Source organism: Maylandia zebra, linkage group LG3 (assembly GCF_041146795.1).
Source record: "Maylandia zebra isolate NMK-2024a linkage group LG3, Mzebra_GT3a, whole genome shotgun sequence".
NCBI lineage: Eukaryota > Metazoa > Chordata > Actinopteri > Cichliformes > Cichlidae > Maylandia > Maylandia zebra.
In genome coordinates, this window is record NC_135169.1 from 27,903,711 (window position 1) to 27,922,308 (window position 18,598).

Sequence of the window (18,598 nt, forward strand, 5' to 3'; positions counted from 1 at the left end):
CAGAGAAAATACAGGTTTAAGGCGCTTTCTGACCTGAGAGCTGCGTCCATACCGTCTGTCCCCAAGTGGCAAAGAAAGTATGAAACTGCAGCTCTAATATTAACTAGAGTAAAACCAGAGTGTGCATATATATAGTTTTAATATAGTTCTTCCACATGTTTTAACGTGAAATACAGTTCCCATTACTTAAGTGCAACAGTACAATTAGGCAGGAGACTCTGTAAACAGATTGATTGATTTAGCTCTTTTCCACTCTACTAGTGCACTCAAAGCGTTTTATGTGCCTTAATCATGCATTCATACAAGCACTACACTTACTAACTAACATTGGAAGGAGACCTTGGGGTTCAGTATCCTCCCCAATGATCGAACCTCCAACCTTCAGTCAGTAGATGAGATGAGTTGGGAGTTGATTTGGGATAACTGGGAAATTACTGAAGTGAGCATCGGGCTGCTGAGTGCATTTTTACCCATGTGGTTTGCACTATAACCACTTACCCTCACATTATGGATTAGTGTCATTTCACCCAGTGTACACCAAAAGACCAGCCCAAGCATCGCACTGGAAAGCCTGAAACATCCGCTCTTTACTTAATAAGGAGTACACAGGAGCCTGTCTTTTATTATGTTTGTGCTCTACTGTAGTGGGTTTTGAAACACTGATGTAGTCAAACAGAAAAGTCCAGTGGAAGCATTCAAACACACAGAGAGATGTAGATTTACTCTATCCTCTTGTTCCATTTAGCAAGAGCGGCATTGTGTTTTTTGAGCGTTCAGGCCAAACGGGCACACATAATGCGAAGTCTGATCCTCGGTATACAAAGACACGCGCATACACAGGCTCGCACACTCAAATGAATCACAGTGGCATTTGTAAAGGTTACAGAACTGGCATTTTGGTGGGTTTCAGAGGGATGTAATGACCTTTCTGCTTCTACTGAAATATAGAATTACTGGAGACCACTGACTCTGTATGTGTGTGTGCATGTGCGTTCACAGGTCCATAACAGCTGTAAGGAACAAATGGGGAAGGTGTGTCCCTTGGGCCAATGTCGAGTGTCCATCATCCCTCCAACTGCACTTAACAGCATCGACTCAGACGGTGAGACACCTCTTACTCCCACCCACATGGACACACAGTATTACTTTTACAGTAGGTTTTAAAGTTCAGTCATGTAATGAAATTGTGACTTAGCCTGACTTGGCTTTTTCTACTGACACTGACAATTTGTAATTCCAAGTTACTAACCCTTATCCCTGGAATTTGTGCATCTATCATCAGCAGTTTACAGTTTGAACACGGTCCCAGTGGCGTTTGAACTCCACGCTGTGAGCTATACAAACATTTCTGCTCGTTTACAGGCTTCTGGAAGGCCACCTCGGCGTCCTGCTCCAGCCCTCTTTTGGTCTTGGTCAACTCCAAAAGCGGGGACAACCAGGGGGTCAAGTTCCTCCGCAAGTTCAAGCAGCTTCTGAACCCAGCGCAGGTCTTTGACTTGATGAACGGAGGGCCAGAGCTCGGGTATTTAAGAGCTTTTTCTTTCTGAGTCCTTGTAATATCTACGGGTCGTTCTCCAGTAGAACATTTAATAAGTGTTGCTCTCTGTAAACACCTGCCTCTCGTTCTCTCCTCCTCAGCCTGCGCCTCTTCCAGAAGTTTGTGACATTTCGTATTCTTGTGTGCGGAGGAGATGGCAGCGTGGGCTGGGTGCTCTCAGAGCTGGATAAACTCAACCTCCATAAACAGGTGAGAACAACGAGGAGGAGGAGGAGTGGATGTTGCCGATGATGTAACGCCGATGGGTAGGAGAAAGCAGCGAGATACCTGTTGTTGTGTTAATCTTGATGCTGGCGAAAGGTGCTTTCAGAAGAAACACCAACAATAAGCCAAGTTTACATACTTGAGTCTATAATCGAAGTCTAATATAACATTGATCCTGACTGGAGAGGGAGTGGTTCATGGTAGAGAGAAGGGCAACACAGCCTCCTTAGCTGAACTAATTCATTCATTTTATTAAATTAATTTCACATAAATTGATGTTGTGGCAGATTAACATGGCTTTTATGTTAAATTAATACTAATTTTATATAAAGTGCCACGTCTAATCAGTTTTGTTCCAGGCTAAATGAATAAGATTAACCGCTTAAGTCAGCATCAGCTTTAAGATGTTAGATGAACAAATCAAGGAGTCAGAATTTTTGTAACCTCAGCATGATTTTTATAGATTTGTTGATCATTTAACATTGCAGTTGAAACAAACCTCTCAGAGAAGTTAACTACAGACAGTTTATTACCGGCGCTAAATGAGCATCACTTTTCTGTCTGCTGCTGTCAGGCCAACGGGTGTGGTTAGAAGTTTATATCCACTCATCCTGGGAATGAATGTCATGGTGATTTTTAATTATTTTAAAATATAAGACAAATATACACATGCCCAGTGCCCTCTGGAGACAGCAGCACTGCAGCCACGGTGGTGCCAAGCATGGTGATGGTAGCATCGTGCTCTGGGGCTGTTTCACTATCAGTGCTCTTGGTACGTTGCACAAAGTGGATGTAATAAAGAAGGCAGAGGACTACCCCCAAATTCGTCAAAGTCATGTCAGATCAGCAGCTAGGCAGTTTAAGCTAAAACAAATCAAAGACATGTAGCCAAATGTTATTGGGCGTCTAAGTATATTTTTAAGCACAGGAAAGGGTGAGGATGTCCCAGAAGACAGATGTAGTGCAAAACTAAGCCATTGCAGTGAGCTTTGTCGTAGTCATCAGTTTGTTTGCTTTTTATTGTTCTGTACTTTGCATCAGTTTCTCGTTTCTCCACGTGTCTGTAGTGTCAGCTGGGCGTGCTGCCTCTGGGCACAGGTAACGACCTGGCTCGCGTTCTGGGCTGGGGCGGCCTCTGCGACGATGACGCTCAGCTCCTACAGATCCTGGAGAAGCTGGAGAGAGCCACCACCAAAATGCTGGATCGGTAAGACCAGAGGGAGTGAGGGTGGAAACTTTGGTTTCAGCTGGGTTGGCTCCTGTAAAAGTCCTCTGAATTTAAAGGTCCAGACTGAAGTGCTTTTAGCTGTTACTGCTAGTGCACTGTAAGTGCAGTTTAATTTATTTGTTTGGGTTGTGAGACGAGAGATGTTCACGGTGTTTTCTTGAAATAACTTGCTGGAGGAGGATGTCCCAGATGAACGAATTAATGAAAAACAGATCTGGTCCTGTTAGGTTTTTATATTTCGCTTCATTAGGTTCATTGAAGGGCTGCAGACAGCAGCAGGTGATACTAAAAGTAATAAAAAGAATTAAATAAAAGTACTACAGGCTATTCATTTCTGTCTGCACTCCTGAGAAAGATTTATAAAATTAAAAATTAAAACTTTTAATGCCACAGAGTTCAGCCAGCGACGGGCACAAAATGAAACGGACTGAGTGCACAGACAAATTCATACAGAGCCCCCGAGCTTCACAGAATGTTGGAAACCACCTTTTCATATTTGCCATAAATGGTGCCGATTAAAACCAGAAAATGAGCCGCAGCGAGCTTTTTTTCTCCCCGTGTGCCATCATGTGAATCCAACACAGCCTTCCTTAGCCTCAGCGATTTTAAACAATTCAACAGTGACCTCTTAAATGTCCGCTTCTACTTGCACCTTATTTTTAAGATTTTGACTCATAGCACAATTAACCACAGAGTAGGTCATCATTTTTGTCAGATAATTAGATTAAAAGTTTTCCAGAAGGGTCCAACGCCACACTGCCTAGAGGTCCAGTGGCTCCAATTATCTAACGTGACATCCAGCAGACAGCTAGTGGCTGCCTGTGCTGGCACAGCTGTTACTTAATGATGTCTGTAAACATGTTTATTTCTGCTGCAGATTTGGGCATTTTAACGTGGGAGTCTGTGACTTTTCAGCCTCGAGTGGAATTGCAGTTTTTAGCACTTCCTTGTGAGGCTCACTTGTCGCTCAGAGGTGCTGCCACGACCAAAAAACTGAATACGTGATCGGAAAACTGGAATATCAAGCACAGAGTGTGGCGTTTAAGCTCAGGAAAAATTGGATTTGGATTTTAAAATCTGCAAAATAATAAGGAAGTAAAGAGTTATAATGAATGATTTGAACAAAGTAAAATATTTGTAATAGAAGGAGTAAGGGCCACGACATGGATAAACTTTAATAAAGAGCAAATATTTTAAACTTTACTAAAGTAAACGAACTAGACCAGGAAAGTTAAACTCATTTCACATTGTGGGCCACATACAAACTACTTTGATCTTAAGTGGGCCGAACCAGTAAAACCTAAAACTTTTAATGGCTGTGCCCAACACTACGTCTTGGTTGTTTACATGAGAAAGAAATGCTGCTGTAGTAAATGAAAGAAGTCTGTCAACAAGGCTCTTTCGGCTTAAGTTGTAAGAAATAAATGTGTAAAAGGACAGAAAGATCTGTAGCATGTCATTGGACAGTAATTATAAATAACAAGGTTTTTTATTAACTCACAGAAACCATTCGATTTCTATTTATCTAATTAAACCACTGTACCCATCAGAAATTTTTACAGTAGATAATAAAAAAAACAGTTACTTAATTACATTGGTTTAGTATTAATAACCATGGGGGAGGTTCTTATCTGTAGAAGTTATGAAAATACAGATAAAACTCAAAGTTATTCACTCCTCCACATTTTCCAAACTCGTCCAGTGGGCCAGATGGGAGTCCTTTTGGGGACCGATTCTGGGCCCTGGACCTTATGTTTGATGTGTGATTCTGGAGAAATCGTGGGGGGTTGCTGCTACTGCCGGACTCAGTCTGTAGGTTGATGCTAAAGAGCTGGAGGTAAACAGGTTGGCTTCAAACGTTGAAGGGAGAGAGCAGTTTCATACTTGTTGTAAAAAGTTAAAACAAAGCTAAATAGAAGGCTTTTATAAGTCACAGTGCGAGTAACCCTCATGTTTGATTTGGCAGATTTATTTATTTATATTTTATGTATCTTCATTTTTTTACATTATAGAGCCACCACCAAAGCCTCTTTGTAGCTTTCATTGAATACTCAGTCTTTTATTTTGAAAATTAGACACCGTTTTTGTGAACTCAATAACTTCCTGGACTTAAATGAGGCTTTTATGTTTAAAAAAAATTCACAGATTTTTAAAGCGCACATGTATTCAATTGAGAAAAACAAAGGCTTTTATTTTGAAAATCTGACACACACACCTATGACCTGCTGTTAAAAACTGTCAGGCTCCAGGAATGACTCTATTGACCCTATCCTATCTACGCTGTTTTCCAATGGCGTTGGGACTATAAAGAACCAATCACAGTGCGTGGTGCCAGCATTTGGACACTCCCTTTATTGTCACTTAAAATAACCTGAAGCTTATCTTAGTGATGGAGCATACTCTACATACCTGGCTGTAAATGTAACTGTTCAGGTTGGCCTTCTTCCTGGTTCTTCATGCGGGCGATGATGCAAACGGGAGATAAAATGCCTTACATGCTTCACCCATGAGTTTGGGGTATGTTTTCTTTAACTGTTAATCATCTACCCCAACCGGTCACGGCAGATGGCTGCTTCTTCCAATTTTGTCTTTTGGTTTTCATTCAAGTAAACAAACTATTCTGGAGTAAAAGGACAGTGTAGGCTTTACCACACGCTGCGAGTTGTGACGTCTTTTGGGGTGAAATTAAATGATAACGTAAACTTTTTTATAGGCAGCAGAGGTCAAACTTCTCTTTGAACTCACCTTGAACTGCAGGTCATTTCTTCATTGACCTGCTGTTTGAACAGGATAAGGAGGCTGTTGCGTCTTATCTCTGTGTGATTATCTGATAACGGTTTTCTTTTTTTTTTTATCACTCTGTGTTCCTTAGATGGAGCGTGATGACATACGAGGTGCCCACCACCAATAAACAGACGCCGATAGTGAAGGAAGAGGACTGCCTCGATTCTCCTCTACAGGTAAATCACCCCGCACGGCTCCTTTTTTTTTGTTTTTGTTTTTAAAAAAGAGGCTGTCTGTCTCTTGACAGATGGTGACCGTAAATGGCTGAGCTTCCAAGCTCTCTGAAATTATTTTGGAAAACATCCGCTGAGAATCAATTGAGCCTGGCAGCTGGAAACCAAAGCAATCAGACTCAAACCACGGGGAGCGGCGGTGATATCGACAAAGGGCAGCTCTGTGTTTTCAATTCAAGCTGAGCGCTGCCTCTCAAATGCCAGATATGCAGTAGATGGTGGTTAACGTGCTAAAATCATCTTCACTCACATAAATTAATCCTCTTTACTAAATGATTTTGCCATTGCAGTAAAATTCCAAAGAAACTGGAGTTTTTTGAGTGATAAATGGGGATTGACTAACTCCACCCTTACCTCTTCTATAGGAATTCAGAGGGTAAGTAGGGTGAGAGCTGCTCATCAGTAGCTCTTGATTACCTGCTCAGAGTGCAATGCTCAGAGAAACGGCGAAAACCCCACAAAAGCTTCATCTAAGACTTTGGCCCACCAAAGACTCCAGTCTGGCCTACTGGGACAGCTTTTGAAAACACAAAGGAGGGAATAAATTTTGTAACTTTACAGCTTATTAGGGTTGAGCCCAAGCTCAAAGTGGGCTGTATGTGGCCCACGATGTAAAATGTGTTCAACGTTACTGCTCTCCAGGCCTCAGTTAAGTCGCGAAGGTCCAGTCAAAGTCCAGAGCTCAAGTTGATGAAACATTAGAGCTGTGCATAAACAAATGAATGAACTGAAACACGGTCGTAAAGAAGAGTGAGGTGCAATTCCTCCATAGCAGTAAACGTTTACTTCACATCATTGAGGCTAAAGGTAGCTCTGCGGGCTCTTGAATCATCAGGTGCACCTCTTCACAGGAGTGTACATGCCCGCTCTGCAGAAGGATTTGTTGCACAAACTGCAAACCTGGACTGACGTTTTCTTAAACGCAGATGAATTTAGTTGAATTTCCTGTGAATGGATGAGTAATACGAGCGGGTAATTCATGCCTTGTCATGTCAAACATGACCTGTGAAAAGAAGTCGCACAGGTTTATGTGGCACTTGTGACAAGAGATACCGTACTAATCATGCATTTAAGAAAATGTACCATTTGAAAAAACATATTCAGGCTTGCCGTTTGCGCACAGAGATTGACGGTGTTAGGAAATGTGGATGAGACAGTCAAAGCTTTCACAAATTTGATTATTTTGCAATTGCTCCACAGTTTGTAGATGTAGTTATTTTGCAAAGTGGTGAACCTCTGCCCATACCTCATCTCTGAGAAACTCACCAAATAATGTTCCTGACCTGTTGCTAGTTGCAAAATCTTTGGCCAAAATAAAACTGAAATTAATTTAATCTTAGCTACATTAAATCTGATAATTAATTCTATCTAAGATAATAATGTTAATCATCTTTAGGGGACTGAGTTTGGGTTCCATATTGCCCAAAAGTGGATGATTTTGCTGCTTCAGTTCTCAAAAAAAGATCTTAAAATAAAAGATCTGAGTAGGCTTATGCTAGTAGTCAGTGGTTACAGCCTCTATTAAAAAGAAAAACAATAAATGTCATCTTAGGTCCTTTAAACTCACATAATTAGTGCCAATACCAGTAAATTAATATTTCCAGATGAAAGAGAAAAATATCTTGTGGCACTTCATTAACCAGAGCGTTTGATTAAACTACAGATCAAGTTTCTTTGGTTTCTCTGTTAACTTGAAACCTTCCTCTCTTCTTCTCAGGTTCACATCACTCAGTATGCAGACTCCGTGGCCTCCCACCTCGCCAAGATCCTGGACTCGGACAAACACAGTGATGTCATTTCCTCTGCCAAGTACGTGCCACGAATGCTTCCAAACTCAGAAATGAGACAAGAGGGGAAGAAAGTAGTAGATGGGAGGGTAAAGGATAATAATGATGGGTGAATGAAGCCTGGGAGAGGGGCTGACGATGAGACGGGGATGTCGAGTGATTGTCTTGGTATTTTTTAAATGTGTGTATATGCTTTGCTCTCATCCTGAGGTCACACATACACTTGAGAGTGCGAGCGTGTCTGAGTGAACGAGACAGATGAATCAGTGTTTAGGGGTCATCCTAAGTGCATTAGTACATTAGTCGTCTCCCTTTGGGGAACGGTGCAGCAGGACTCGTCTCCATTTCTCTGCATGCGTTTCTTTTAAAACAATGCTTATTTTAGTTCAGACCTGCAGCACATTTACAACACCCCGGGGACTTTCAGGACACGTTCACAGCAGATTTTCCATGAAATATAACAATAATAACTTCTTTTTAAAAAACTTTAAAGCAGCAAACAGAATTTTAACAGGATTTGATGTGTGAACAGAATTCAAGCACGAAATGACATTAAAATAATATTTATGGAGTTCAGCTGGGTGCTGTTCTCACCCTGAGTTTACTATCAGTGAAAACTCATAGACGAGTCTGGTGGAGCTCCTGCACAGGGCCGGGACTTAATGGAAGAAATGGGATGTCACTCTGCCAGCGAAGCCATTAGAGGAGTAAGTAATGTAAGCCTGCCGTCACACTCTAATGGAGCCCTCTAAACATTAACAATGATCTCCCACTAACATGCCAGGGACAGTAGAGACAAATAAGTGTGCTAGATTTACGAGAAAGTTCGAGAGAGTTCTGGGATTTGGCACACAAAAATCTAAAACCTCACCTGGTTTACAGTTAAGCTAGTCTCTCCTTCAGGATCATCCCCTGATGCACCTCTGGACTTCTTTCATTGTGGATTTGATTTTTAAATCTCTCCCTTGAAGTCTGTTACCGGAATATATGTTAGCTGTGCCTCAGTGATGCTGGCTGCAACGCATTTAAATTGCGAATCCAGCAGGTTGGGCCTGAAATGCAACATTTTGGGCTCTTTTAAACTAATATCTCATATCTAGAGACCCCAGTTCTGTCAGTTTCTTTCACTTATCCAATTCAGGGTCGCAGGGACTCTGGAGCCTATCCCTGTGACAGTCGGGGTACGCCCTGGACAGGTCCTCAGTCGATCATAGAGCTAACACAGAGAGACAGACAGCCATCCGTTACGCAAACGTCCAGTTTAGATTCGCCAGTTAACCCTGTGGGCTGTGGGAGGAGCTCAGAATACCCGGACAGAACCGATACAGCCACGGGGAGAACATGCAAACTCCTCAAGGTGCTAGGTGGTGGATTCAAACCAAGGACCTTCTTGCTCCGAGGTGACAGCAAGTGATCATCCTCCACACAAATTTGGATCAGTTTGAAACAGAAGTTGATTTTTGCTTTTGGACGTCCAAGGTGTACAGGGAAGATTCAGTTCAGTTATTTATATAGCACCAAATCACACCAGCAGTGGTCTCATAGTGTTTGATATCGTTAGGTAGAGACCCTACAGTATGCAGAGAAAATCCTAACAATCAAACTAGAGCTGGGCGATAGAACGATAACGATATGTATCGCGATATAACTTTTACTCGATAGAGAAATTAAGCTATCGCGATAGACCTCGCCGCTCTTGTCCTCTTAAAATAAAAAAATTTGTTTGCGAAGCAGCCAGCGGGTAATGGAGCCAGTGCGTAATGGAGGAAATGAGTGTGCCGACTAGAAAAATCAACCGAGCGTGACCGAAGAGAAAACAGATGATGGTTCCAACGCCGGAGAGATTGTCGAACGGAAGAGCCAAAGAAGTTCCGTAGTGTGAAGGTATTTCAGCTATTTCAAGTCTGACAAAAAACAGAGTAGCGTGCACTGTAAATTGTGCCGAAAGCAAGTCTGGAAATACAATGAACTGGTGCATGCGTCACACTGTGCGCCACGTTATTGTTTCGGTGAAATGAATTTCTACAATACTGTTACTGTTAATTCTACTCTCTGCAGTGTTTAAATGCTTACATATACACACAGTTACTGTCCCTCCACACATACGACTCGGTTCTGCTTCTATGCCCCAGCTTTGTTTACTTTTTCCCACCGAGGCTTCTAGACTTCTGATTGGCCAACATTTCTGCACGGTTAGGAATCTAGCGCCACCTGCTGCTTTGGCATGTTCATAGCAGCGTTTTCCTTCATTTCTGCTTTTATGTGTGGACGGGATTATTTTTTAAAACGAAAACGGAAAATCTCCGTTTTCAAAAATACCCGTGTACGCGTGGACGTAGCCTCAGTCTCTGACTGGAAGCGCTAATTCGTCATTCGGCTTTTGTCAGACTAAAGTAACTGTTAAAACTGTTTGAAAAGTTCAGCTATACAACAAGGAGAGATTGAGAATTTCCTTTTAGTTCTCAGTTTATTTGATATTGACAAAAGTTAGTCAGTTTTGTCTGTTCTTCTGTAAAACAAACTAAGATTTATTTTTAGAATTAATATTTTGTTTCTAAGTGGAATTGACAATTTAGTCTGTTTCGTTTGTTCTATTTTGAAACTTAAACGCTTTAGCGGCTGCCTTTTGTGTAGTTTGCAATATTTGCCTTTATTTATCTGAAAAAGTCTCATGTTCCTTAAGTACATTTACCCTGTTGAACTTATTATGGGAAATAAATATTTAAATAAAAACAAGCTGCTGATTATTTCACATTTTACTTGTGAGCAACGGCACATTTAAATCTTACAAATATAGTTATTTGGCTTATATCGTGATAGATATCGTTATCGCCTGAAATGAAAAAAACATATCGTGATATGAAAAAATCTCATATCGCCCAGCTCTAAATCAAACCATCCTCTTTGAACAAGCACTTGGCAACAGGGAAGGAAAAACTCCCTTTTAACAGGAAGAAACAGGAACTTCCCTTTCAAGAAATTTACTAAATTTAAACATAATGAAGTTTTTGGACCTTTTTTTAATCACACATCAGATAGTGGCTGTTTTATAGAAACATATGATATACATAGAGATATATGTTAGGGGGACTAAAAGTACTATGATATGTGTATTAAGTGAACCGCTACACTATAAAAGTACTATGAGAAGAAAGTTTACAAAAGCATAATCTATGGAGTAACTGTATCTGACTAATCTGAACAGTAGAAACCAGTCTGTCCACCTGGCAAACATCTTGTAAGAGCCTCTGGGCGTTCTGCTTAAAAGCAGTTACACCTTAAAAAGAGCTTCCAGATAAAGTTGTATCTTCTATCCTTTAGTGACATCTTTACCGTTATTAGCGCGTCACCTGCAGCTGCTGAGCCATTGCACGTGATTGATTGTAGCACCGGTGAAGCTGAATAGATATTCATCAGCACTACAAGCTTTACCTTTCAAAGATGACGCTTAAATTCATTAAAAAGGTGCGATGAGACATGTAATTTCCACACATCTAATATAGAAGTAAAATAAATAGTCTGGGCAGCACTGGAGGACATAAACTGCGTGTTTCTGTAGAAGGCGAGAGGCGATCATTTTTCAGCATCCAATATTTGCTAAAAAGCACGACGAGGACTGTGAGAATTTGGAGAGGCCTCCCTGCTGAGTCATGCAGCGGCAATGTAACAGCTGTGAGTAAATAGTGACTGTGTGGAGGCGACGTAGCTGACAGGCAGGTAGGTGGCAATAAAACAAGAGTGTGTGTGTGTGTGTGTGTGTGTGTGTGTGTGTGTGTGTGTGTGTGTAATCTTCAGTAACTGCACAGTGACTCACACAATCTGAAACCTGTTAGCCGTATAATTAGTTTCACTCTCTGTGTTAATCACGTTAACCTTCACCTTCACGTCCCCCCCCCCCCCCTTCCAGATTTCTGTGTGGGACGGTGAATGATTTTGTGGCGGAGGTGGGGAAGGCGTACGAGAGAGCCACGGAGAACAAGGAGGAGGCAGATGCCATGGCAAAGAAGGTAAATGGGCTTTGTGTGCGGCCGTGTGGGTTATGTAAGAGCTTGTATAACAGTAACTAGTGGGCAAGTGTAGGTGTGCGTGTGTATAATTGAGAGTGTGAAATATAGTTGAAGGTTCAGTGTTATCACTCCCTGCTTTAGTGTTCTGCGCCTTTGGCGGTTCATGTTTTCTTCTTGCTGAATTATTTGACTCTTCATTAGAATAAATGGAGACACTGAAGCTGGAAGTCTGAATGCAAGATTAAAAACTGAGTCAAAGTCACTCCTCGCTGTCTGCACAAAACACTAACCCACTCATGCTTTGATCATTTTCATGCTGCTTCTCGTTTATTTGGGACTTAATAGGATACAACGACGGGATAACATCTAAATTCAGAAATTTCAGGTCTTGCTGTGTCTGATCTAGTGTTACGCACTCAAAAGTCTAACAGGGTTGGATGCACTTGCTGTTTTTTTTTGTTATTTTACCCCCAGTTTTCACATCATTTTAGGGCGACTCAGGTGGTAGAGTGAGTTTTCTACCAATTCAGGGGTCGATCCCCAGCTCCTCCTGCAGCGTGCCAAAGCATCCTTGGGCAAGATCCTAGTCCGTAAATGAGTCCTTACCTTAATCATGTTTAATGTCTAGCAGGTGTATTACTCACTTCAGATATAAAGGCTTAGAGAGCGGTCAGTGACCGTCTGATGCATTCCCAGTTAGCAAACGGTTGCTAGAGGTTGTTCACAGTTGCTAGGTGAAATCAGGTGCAAACAGGGTGCTGCACCAAAAAGCTGCTTTGGTCGTAGTTTGCTGCAAACGCTCACCACAACTCACCAAATGCTGGTTGCACGCAGTTTTCTTTTGCATCCAGTCTGTTGTCCTGATGGTGGACAAGTTAACGCCACATAGATGACGATCACGTGACTACAACCCCTGAATACAACATTTCCGCTCGAGTCTCTGCATAGAAAATCACTTCGAGACGTAAAAGATTCTAAAAAACTAAGAAAAATCTTTTAAGCTTCCACCCTCTGACTTACCCGCCTTTTTCCAAATACTGCGAAGCAGCGTTGATGCCTCGCAAGTCTCCAAATAAAAGTCCCACGAGCACCAAATCAGAGCGAGTATTGCTTTCACGCTGGTTTGAGGTGTTGCTGCAGCCTCACAGAGTGACGATTTCAGAGTGATGCGTACTGCATGTCCAAATTTACACCGCACTCGTGTAATTTTGAAGTGAGAAAGAAAGCAATGCGGATAATGGAAATCTCCCTCTCTGTTCCTCTCTCAGTGTGCGCTGCTCAACGAGAAGCTCGATTCCCTCGTCAAGGCCTTAAGTGAGGAAGCTGAAGCCCAGGTAATGACAACAAGTGTGACAACTGTGCAAACACACCAACATTTCCACACTGACAATGACATAACACAACCAGTTATACTGAACCCAGATCATGTTTACAGTTCCCACAGAGTACTTAGTTTAATAACGTGCATGTGGGTTCCTGTAGGTTTTGACTCACTTATGTAACCTCCCATCCACCGCTGTTCCTTCACTACTTTGATTTTATTCTTACTTCTATCCTTACGCTTTATAAATGCTTCCTTTTTTTAAATGTCTCTGCTCCCTTCTGTCCTTGAACAACCATCATTTGAATCTGTATAATGTTAAAAGTTCAGTAGTAGTGAGTGGAAACATTCCTGTAGTTTAACTAATTGGTGTGTGTCATCTGGCTTCATGGACAGATAAAGTTGGGTGTCATCTGCAGTGCTAGGCCTTCTGATGATGCTGCCTAAGAGAAGCATGTATAATCTGTAATGTATAATGTAAACAGAATTGGTCCTAGCACTGAACCCTGTGGAACTCCATAATTAACCTCAGCGTGTGAAGAGGACTCTCCATGAACACATTGGAGTGTGTTAGATAGATATGATACAAACCACTGAAGTGCAGTATCTGTAATACCTACAGCATGTTCTGATGTATGTATTTAAATATTGTGGTCAGCAGTATCCAATGTAGCACTCAGATCTCGTGGAACAAACACAGAGATGAGTCCACTACTAGAGGCCACAAGAAGATTATTTGTAACCTTGAACAGAAGTTTTTTTTCTACAATAAATAACATTTTTATTACAGCTGCCTTCATCTCAAAAGTGAACCATACTTTTAATTTTTATTGCTTCATGAAAGTGCTTAGACTGAAAAACAGCCTAATATTTATGATTGATTGCTTCATAATTATGCATGATAATGTCGTCTCCCCCTAATTATAGCCTCTCCCTTCCCAGTCAGTCGTCTTGAACTGACGATTGCGCAGTAGACGAATTACTAAAACAAACAAAGCAGTATTTGTACTGCAAATAATAAACACATACAGTATCTAGGAATTCAAACTAAACAGAAAATAAGGATTGCAATGATAAACTAAGGACTGTCTGAAACATGAGGTCAAGTATAAAAGAAAAAGGTGGCTTTGCACACATTTTAAGTTTCCTCATGGGAGCTCAAGAGCAAAACATCATCCAGCTTTCTGTGCCTCTGCACCCTGTGGAGCCTTTTATCCAGAGATTGATGTCATTGCTTTAGAAGAAACAGCCCAGCCCTCAAAATGTCAGCATGATTTAAACTTTCTGCTCAGTAAAAGGGGAAGTGCATTGAATTTTTACCTTTGATTCAAAGTTCTGCGTGTAGCCGCAGTTCTGTCGTTAAAGGATGATAACTGCTGCCTCTCGCTGATGTTGCGCCGCTGTAGAGGGCTGCGAAGCAGGGATCGTAAAAAATTATGAATGAGAAGACGTTTTCAGGTTGAACACTGCTGCTTTGGTGATATTGTGATGCTGGGCTCCCGCTGCTCGTAAAATGTAACAGATTGATGGGGGAAGTCTGGTAATATCAGGAATCCCACAAAAGAAGCCATCAAACAGCAGCATCCCAGGGCCTATTTCACAGGTTTTATAGGTTTTTACTTGTACTTTCATCCAGGTGGTGCCGGCGGGTACGGTGCCGAGCCAGGAGAGCGGTGGCTCGAGCCACGATGAAAGTGGCAGTGAGCCGGGATCGGAGGACAAAACGTACCGGTCCAAAGAGCAGCTGATGCTCAGGGCGAACAGTCTGAAGAAGGCGCTCAGGCAGATCATCGAGCAGGCCGAGAAAGGTAGGCCGCTGTTCTTCTCTCGTCATTTAGCGCACAACATCAGGGCTGGCTTATTTTGTAAAATACAAGCATGCTGCGTGCAGTTCACCGGTTGTCTATCATCATGTCAGTGGTTGACGAGCAGAACCGGCACACACAGGTCCAAAGGATGTCGTCTTCATCCTCCATCAAAAGAGAAAACAGCGAGGAGCTGAAGGACGCCGAGCCACGTAAGTTTGATCACAGCAGGGATACGCGCCACGCCAAAGTGCTCTTAGTTCATGCATTAGCAAATTAAAGAGTCAAAGCAGTGGACAGAGTGATTTCTCTTTAAAGCTTTGGAGGTTCCTCACTCCTTAAAAAAAGCCACCAGTTTCAATCTAAAGACGCTTCTCCTATTACCGCTGTTCTATCCAGGTCAAGGAAGTTTGAGTCCCACCTCTCCCATCGTCCTGGAGAAGCCAGAGAGCCTCAACACTGTCACCTTCAGCGAGGACTCTGTGTAAGCGCACACATGAGTACACACACACACACACTCACACAAAATCAGGTATTAATAAACCGTCTGCATGCTTCATAATTACAGACAGTGCTCAGAGAAGTGTGTGATGAACAACTACTTCGGCATCGGCCTGGATGCCAAAATCTCCCTCGAGTTCAACAACAAAAGAGACGAGCACCCGAAAAAATGCAGGTAAAAAACCCCAACAAACACACAGACGCACAAACCTGATTATAAAGGGCCAACGGGGCAAAATGACGTGTAAGCACAATCCTCAAACAGTCAATTTATTTCAATGTCAAGTCAATAAAAATAAGCTTTCTAGCTTTTTTTCTAAATTGTGTGTCACCATAAATACACATCCATCAGGGTCAGTCACATCAAATCTGTGGGGTTCAACCTTACACGCAATCTTGTCACTGCACTCTTTGTAAATGCCCACAGTAATCCCAGTTCATTACGCTACATGTGACCTACTAGTCCGTGACATTCTCAGTCATGCCAGTAAATAAAGGTGCATATCAGAAAGAAACGTCCGATCAAGATGACAAAGTTCCCCCAGTAATGACCACCTAAGGCTAGCAGCAGAAGAATTTCTGCTTAAATTGCTTCAGTTTTAGATTTTATGGTGTTTTTTAGTTGCACTTTGTTAAGCAACACATCAGTTTATCATATTGTGCTCAGGCCTGACTGGTTTGCTTTTCCCTCTGCAGTAGTCGCACCAAGAACATGATGTGGTACGGAGTCCTGGGGACCAAAGAGCTGGTCCAGAAGACGTACAAGAACCTAGAGCAGAGAGTTCAGCTGGAGGTAAAAAGCAGGCGTACATGAACACACACCCAACGGTTTTCTTTAGGGAAACAAATGTCTGTCAGCTGATTTCTGCAAACCTGCTGAGTTTTCCTCGTCTTGAAGCATCTCCTCTCCTCTGTCCACAGTGTGACGGGGTTCCCATGTCTCTGCCGAGTCTGCAGGGCTTGGCTGTCCTCAACATCCCCAGCTATGCAGGCGGTATCAACTTCTGGGGAGGCACCAAAGAGGACAATGTGAGTGTTGTCCAACCGGGCCTTCAGAAGCATTCTCAGTAAAAAGAAAAGACAAGAAAATAAATCAGAATTTTTACTTTACATTTCAAATTCATCTAAATTTGAATCTGACGGTGTTTGACTTTTATCGCTTGCACCTCCAGAACTTTGGAGCTCCGTCTTTTGATGATAAGAAGCTGGAGGTGGTGGCGGTGTTCGGCAGCATGCAGATGGCCGTGTCCAGAGTCATAAACCTGCAGCACCATCGCATTGCACAGGTAACACAGACACATAGAACGCTTACCTCTACATGTCTGACAGAGCCTTTTTAAAACCTCTTCCCTACATCAGCATCTTAGTTTGGCCTTCAAAAGGACACACCGAGCAAGTTAAACCACTGGTAAGGTTGGCTGAGAAGGTGAAAGTCCACAAGATTTCAGGACCTGCAAACACTGCACATCAGCTCTTATCAGAGGTTGAGCTTTAATAACAGGAAGCAACTCAAAACAAACTGGAATCAAATCCCGTCACTTTCTGCACCAATAAAAGACAAATATCAGATGCAAATATTTAATTTCCACTCTGAACCAACAGCTCCTTACTGTATATAAATAAAAACTCTCCACAGTCATCTACATATGAAGGATAATAAAGGAGGCCGTGGAGTAATTATAATATTTATATGGAGTCAGAGTGTTTACATGAATGTGCAACATGAGTAATCTAAAATGTATATTCAGATCAAAACAGTCTTTGAATAAGCTACACACCGAAGATATTTTCATACACTGGCATTTATTTTAAATAAGAGCGTCCCAGTGCACCAATAATTCAATAACTGGAGGAGGATCACAGCCCAAACTCTCCCCCTGTGGTTGTACGCACATAAAGGCGAGCTTTCCTTTTCCTCTCGCTGTTGTCATCCTCTTTCAAAGGCATCCGTGGGATCTGCCAGGTGCCCACCGTCCCCAAAACCAGCTTGTTGCTTGTTTTCACTCACTCTGGTCATGGCCCCTCCCTGAACCTGGTTCTGCTGGTTTCTTCCTGTTAAAAGGGAGTTTTTCCTTCCCACTTTCGCTAAGTGCTTCCTCTTAATTGTTGCAGGATCTTTACCCTACAGTTTAAAGCACCTTGAGGTGATTCATTTTGATTTGGCACTACATAAATAAAATTGAACGATCAACAGATGTTTTTCACGGGGATTTAAAGCCCTTGGCACTTCAACGTAGTAGGCCTGGTATTATTTCCACTGTGCTGTTATCATGAATTATTTTGGCTGGGTAATCCTGCTAATTTAATTACAACTAATGACAAGGATCTTTTTGTGGCTGGTGAGCTTTCTTGGTTAGTACAAATTATCAGGCCTTGGTGATTTGGAAAATCAGAAGTTGTTTGTTCTGAGCTTTGAGGGCTGTCAAGAGGTATAAAATCCAACCGTGCAAGAAGAGCCCCAACCCTTAAACTTGCTGTTTTTTTCACATGAATTGCTCAGTGTTCATCAGTAGAGGGCAGAGGAGGTCAGTTTAAGGGGTTAGCTGATAAAAAGCACTCAAACCCCCGCATCTGACAGCTGCTGTTTTCTGCTCTGCCGCTTCTCAGTGCCGCCAGGTGAAGATCACCATCCTGGGGGAGGAGGGGGTTCCTGTGCAGGTGGACGGAGAGGCCTGGATACAGCCGCCCGGCATCGTCAAGATCATCCACAAGAACCGCGCTCAGATGCTCACGAGAGACCGGGTGAGCGCTGAAGCACACATAAAAAACCTGCACCTGACACTTTGCATACCCATGTCTGCGGCATGCATGTTAAAACCAGCAGTGGCTGGAGATACTCCCTTTTCCTTTCATAAATATTGCAGCTGGACACTCAGCGCTCTGCCCGTGTTGTTGAGTCTTTCTATTTTGGGATTTCTTAAATCACATCCATACCCACTGTTTGTTCTCCCTTCATGCTGCTCAAACCTCTGAGAGCTCTCTTGAGCCAAGCACATTTGGGCAGTTTGTTTCCATGGTTTCCCCTCCTTAAGCACCACAGAGTTGGCTCGCTGGTTTTATCCTCCCTAAATGCGGCTTTATTCAGTGAAATAGTGACAGTTATGTGTCGGGTAAAGCTTTTCCCTGCTGGTTGCCTGCTCGAGGCACGATTATTGGCGAGTTTTTAAATT

At 42.4% G+C, this 18,598-nt stretch overlaps 1 protein-coding gene across 4 annotated transcripts in view; it reads left to right on the plus strand.

The window, feature by feature from the left end:
- The window catches only part of si:dkey-172j4.3 (diacylglycerol kinase delta), a 93,038-nt gene that overhangs the window by 64,192 nt on the left and 10,248 nt on the right, over positions 1-18,598 (plus strand). For 3 of the 4 annotated variants that reach the window (XM_012922542.3, XM_012922543.3, XM_012922544.5), the window contains 16 exons: positions 1,000-1,102; positions 1,363-1,522; positions 1,639-1,747; positions 2,830-2,969; positions 5,863-5,950; positions 7,725-7,816; positions 11,702-11,801; positions 13,070-13,135; positions 14,759-14,930; positions 15,014-15,139; positions 15,327-15,411; positions 15,496-15,603; positions 16,125-16,221; positions 16,350-16,457; positions 16,601-16,714; positions 18,036-18,170. In XM_012922542.3, coding sequence (XP_012777996.1) covers positions 1,000-1,102; positions 1,363-1,522; positions 1,639-1,747; positions 2,830-2,969; positions 5,863-5,950; positions 7,725-7,816; positions 11,702-11,801; positions 13,070-13,135; positions 14,759-14,930; positions 15,014-15,139; positions 15,327-15,411; positions 15,496-15,603; positions 16,125-16,221; positions 16,350-16,457; positions 16,601-16,714; positions 18,036-18,170 — 1,803 coding nt within the window. The remainder of the gene's footprint in view (positions 1-999; positions 1,103-1,362; positions 1,523-1,638; positions 1,748-2,829; positions 2,970-5,862; positions 5,951-7,724; positions 7,817-11,701; positions 11,802-13,069; positions 13,136-14,758; positions 14,931-15,013; positions 15,140-15,326; positions 15,412-15,495; positions 15,604-16,124; positions 16,222-16,349; positions 16,458-16,600; positions 16,715-18,035; positions 18,171-18,598) is intronic. The other variant, XM_004563549.3, reaches the window with a different exon arrangement.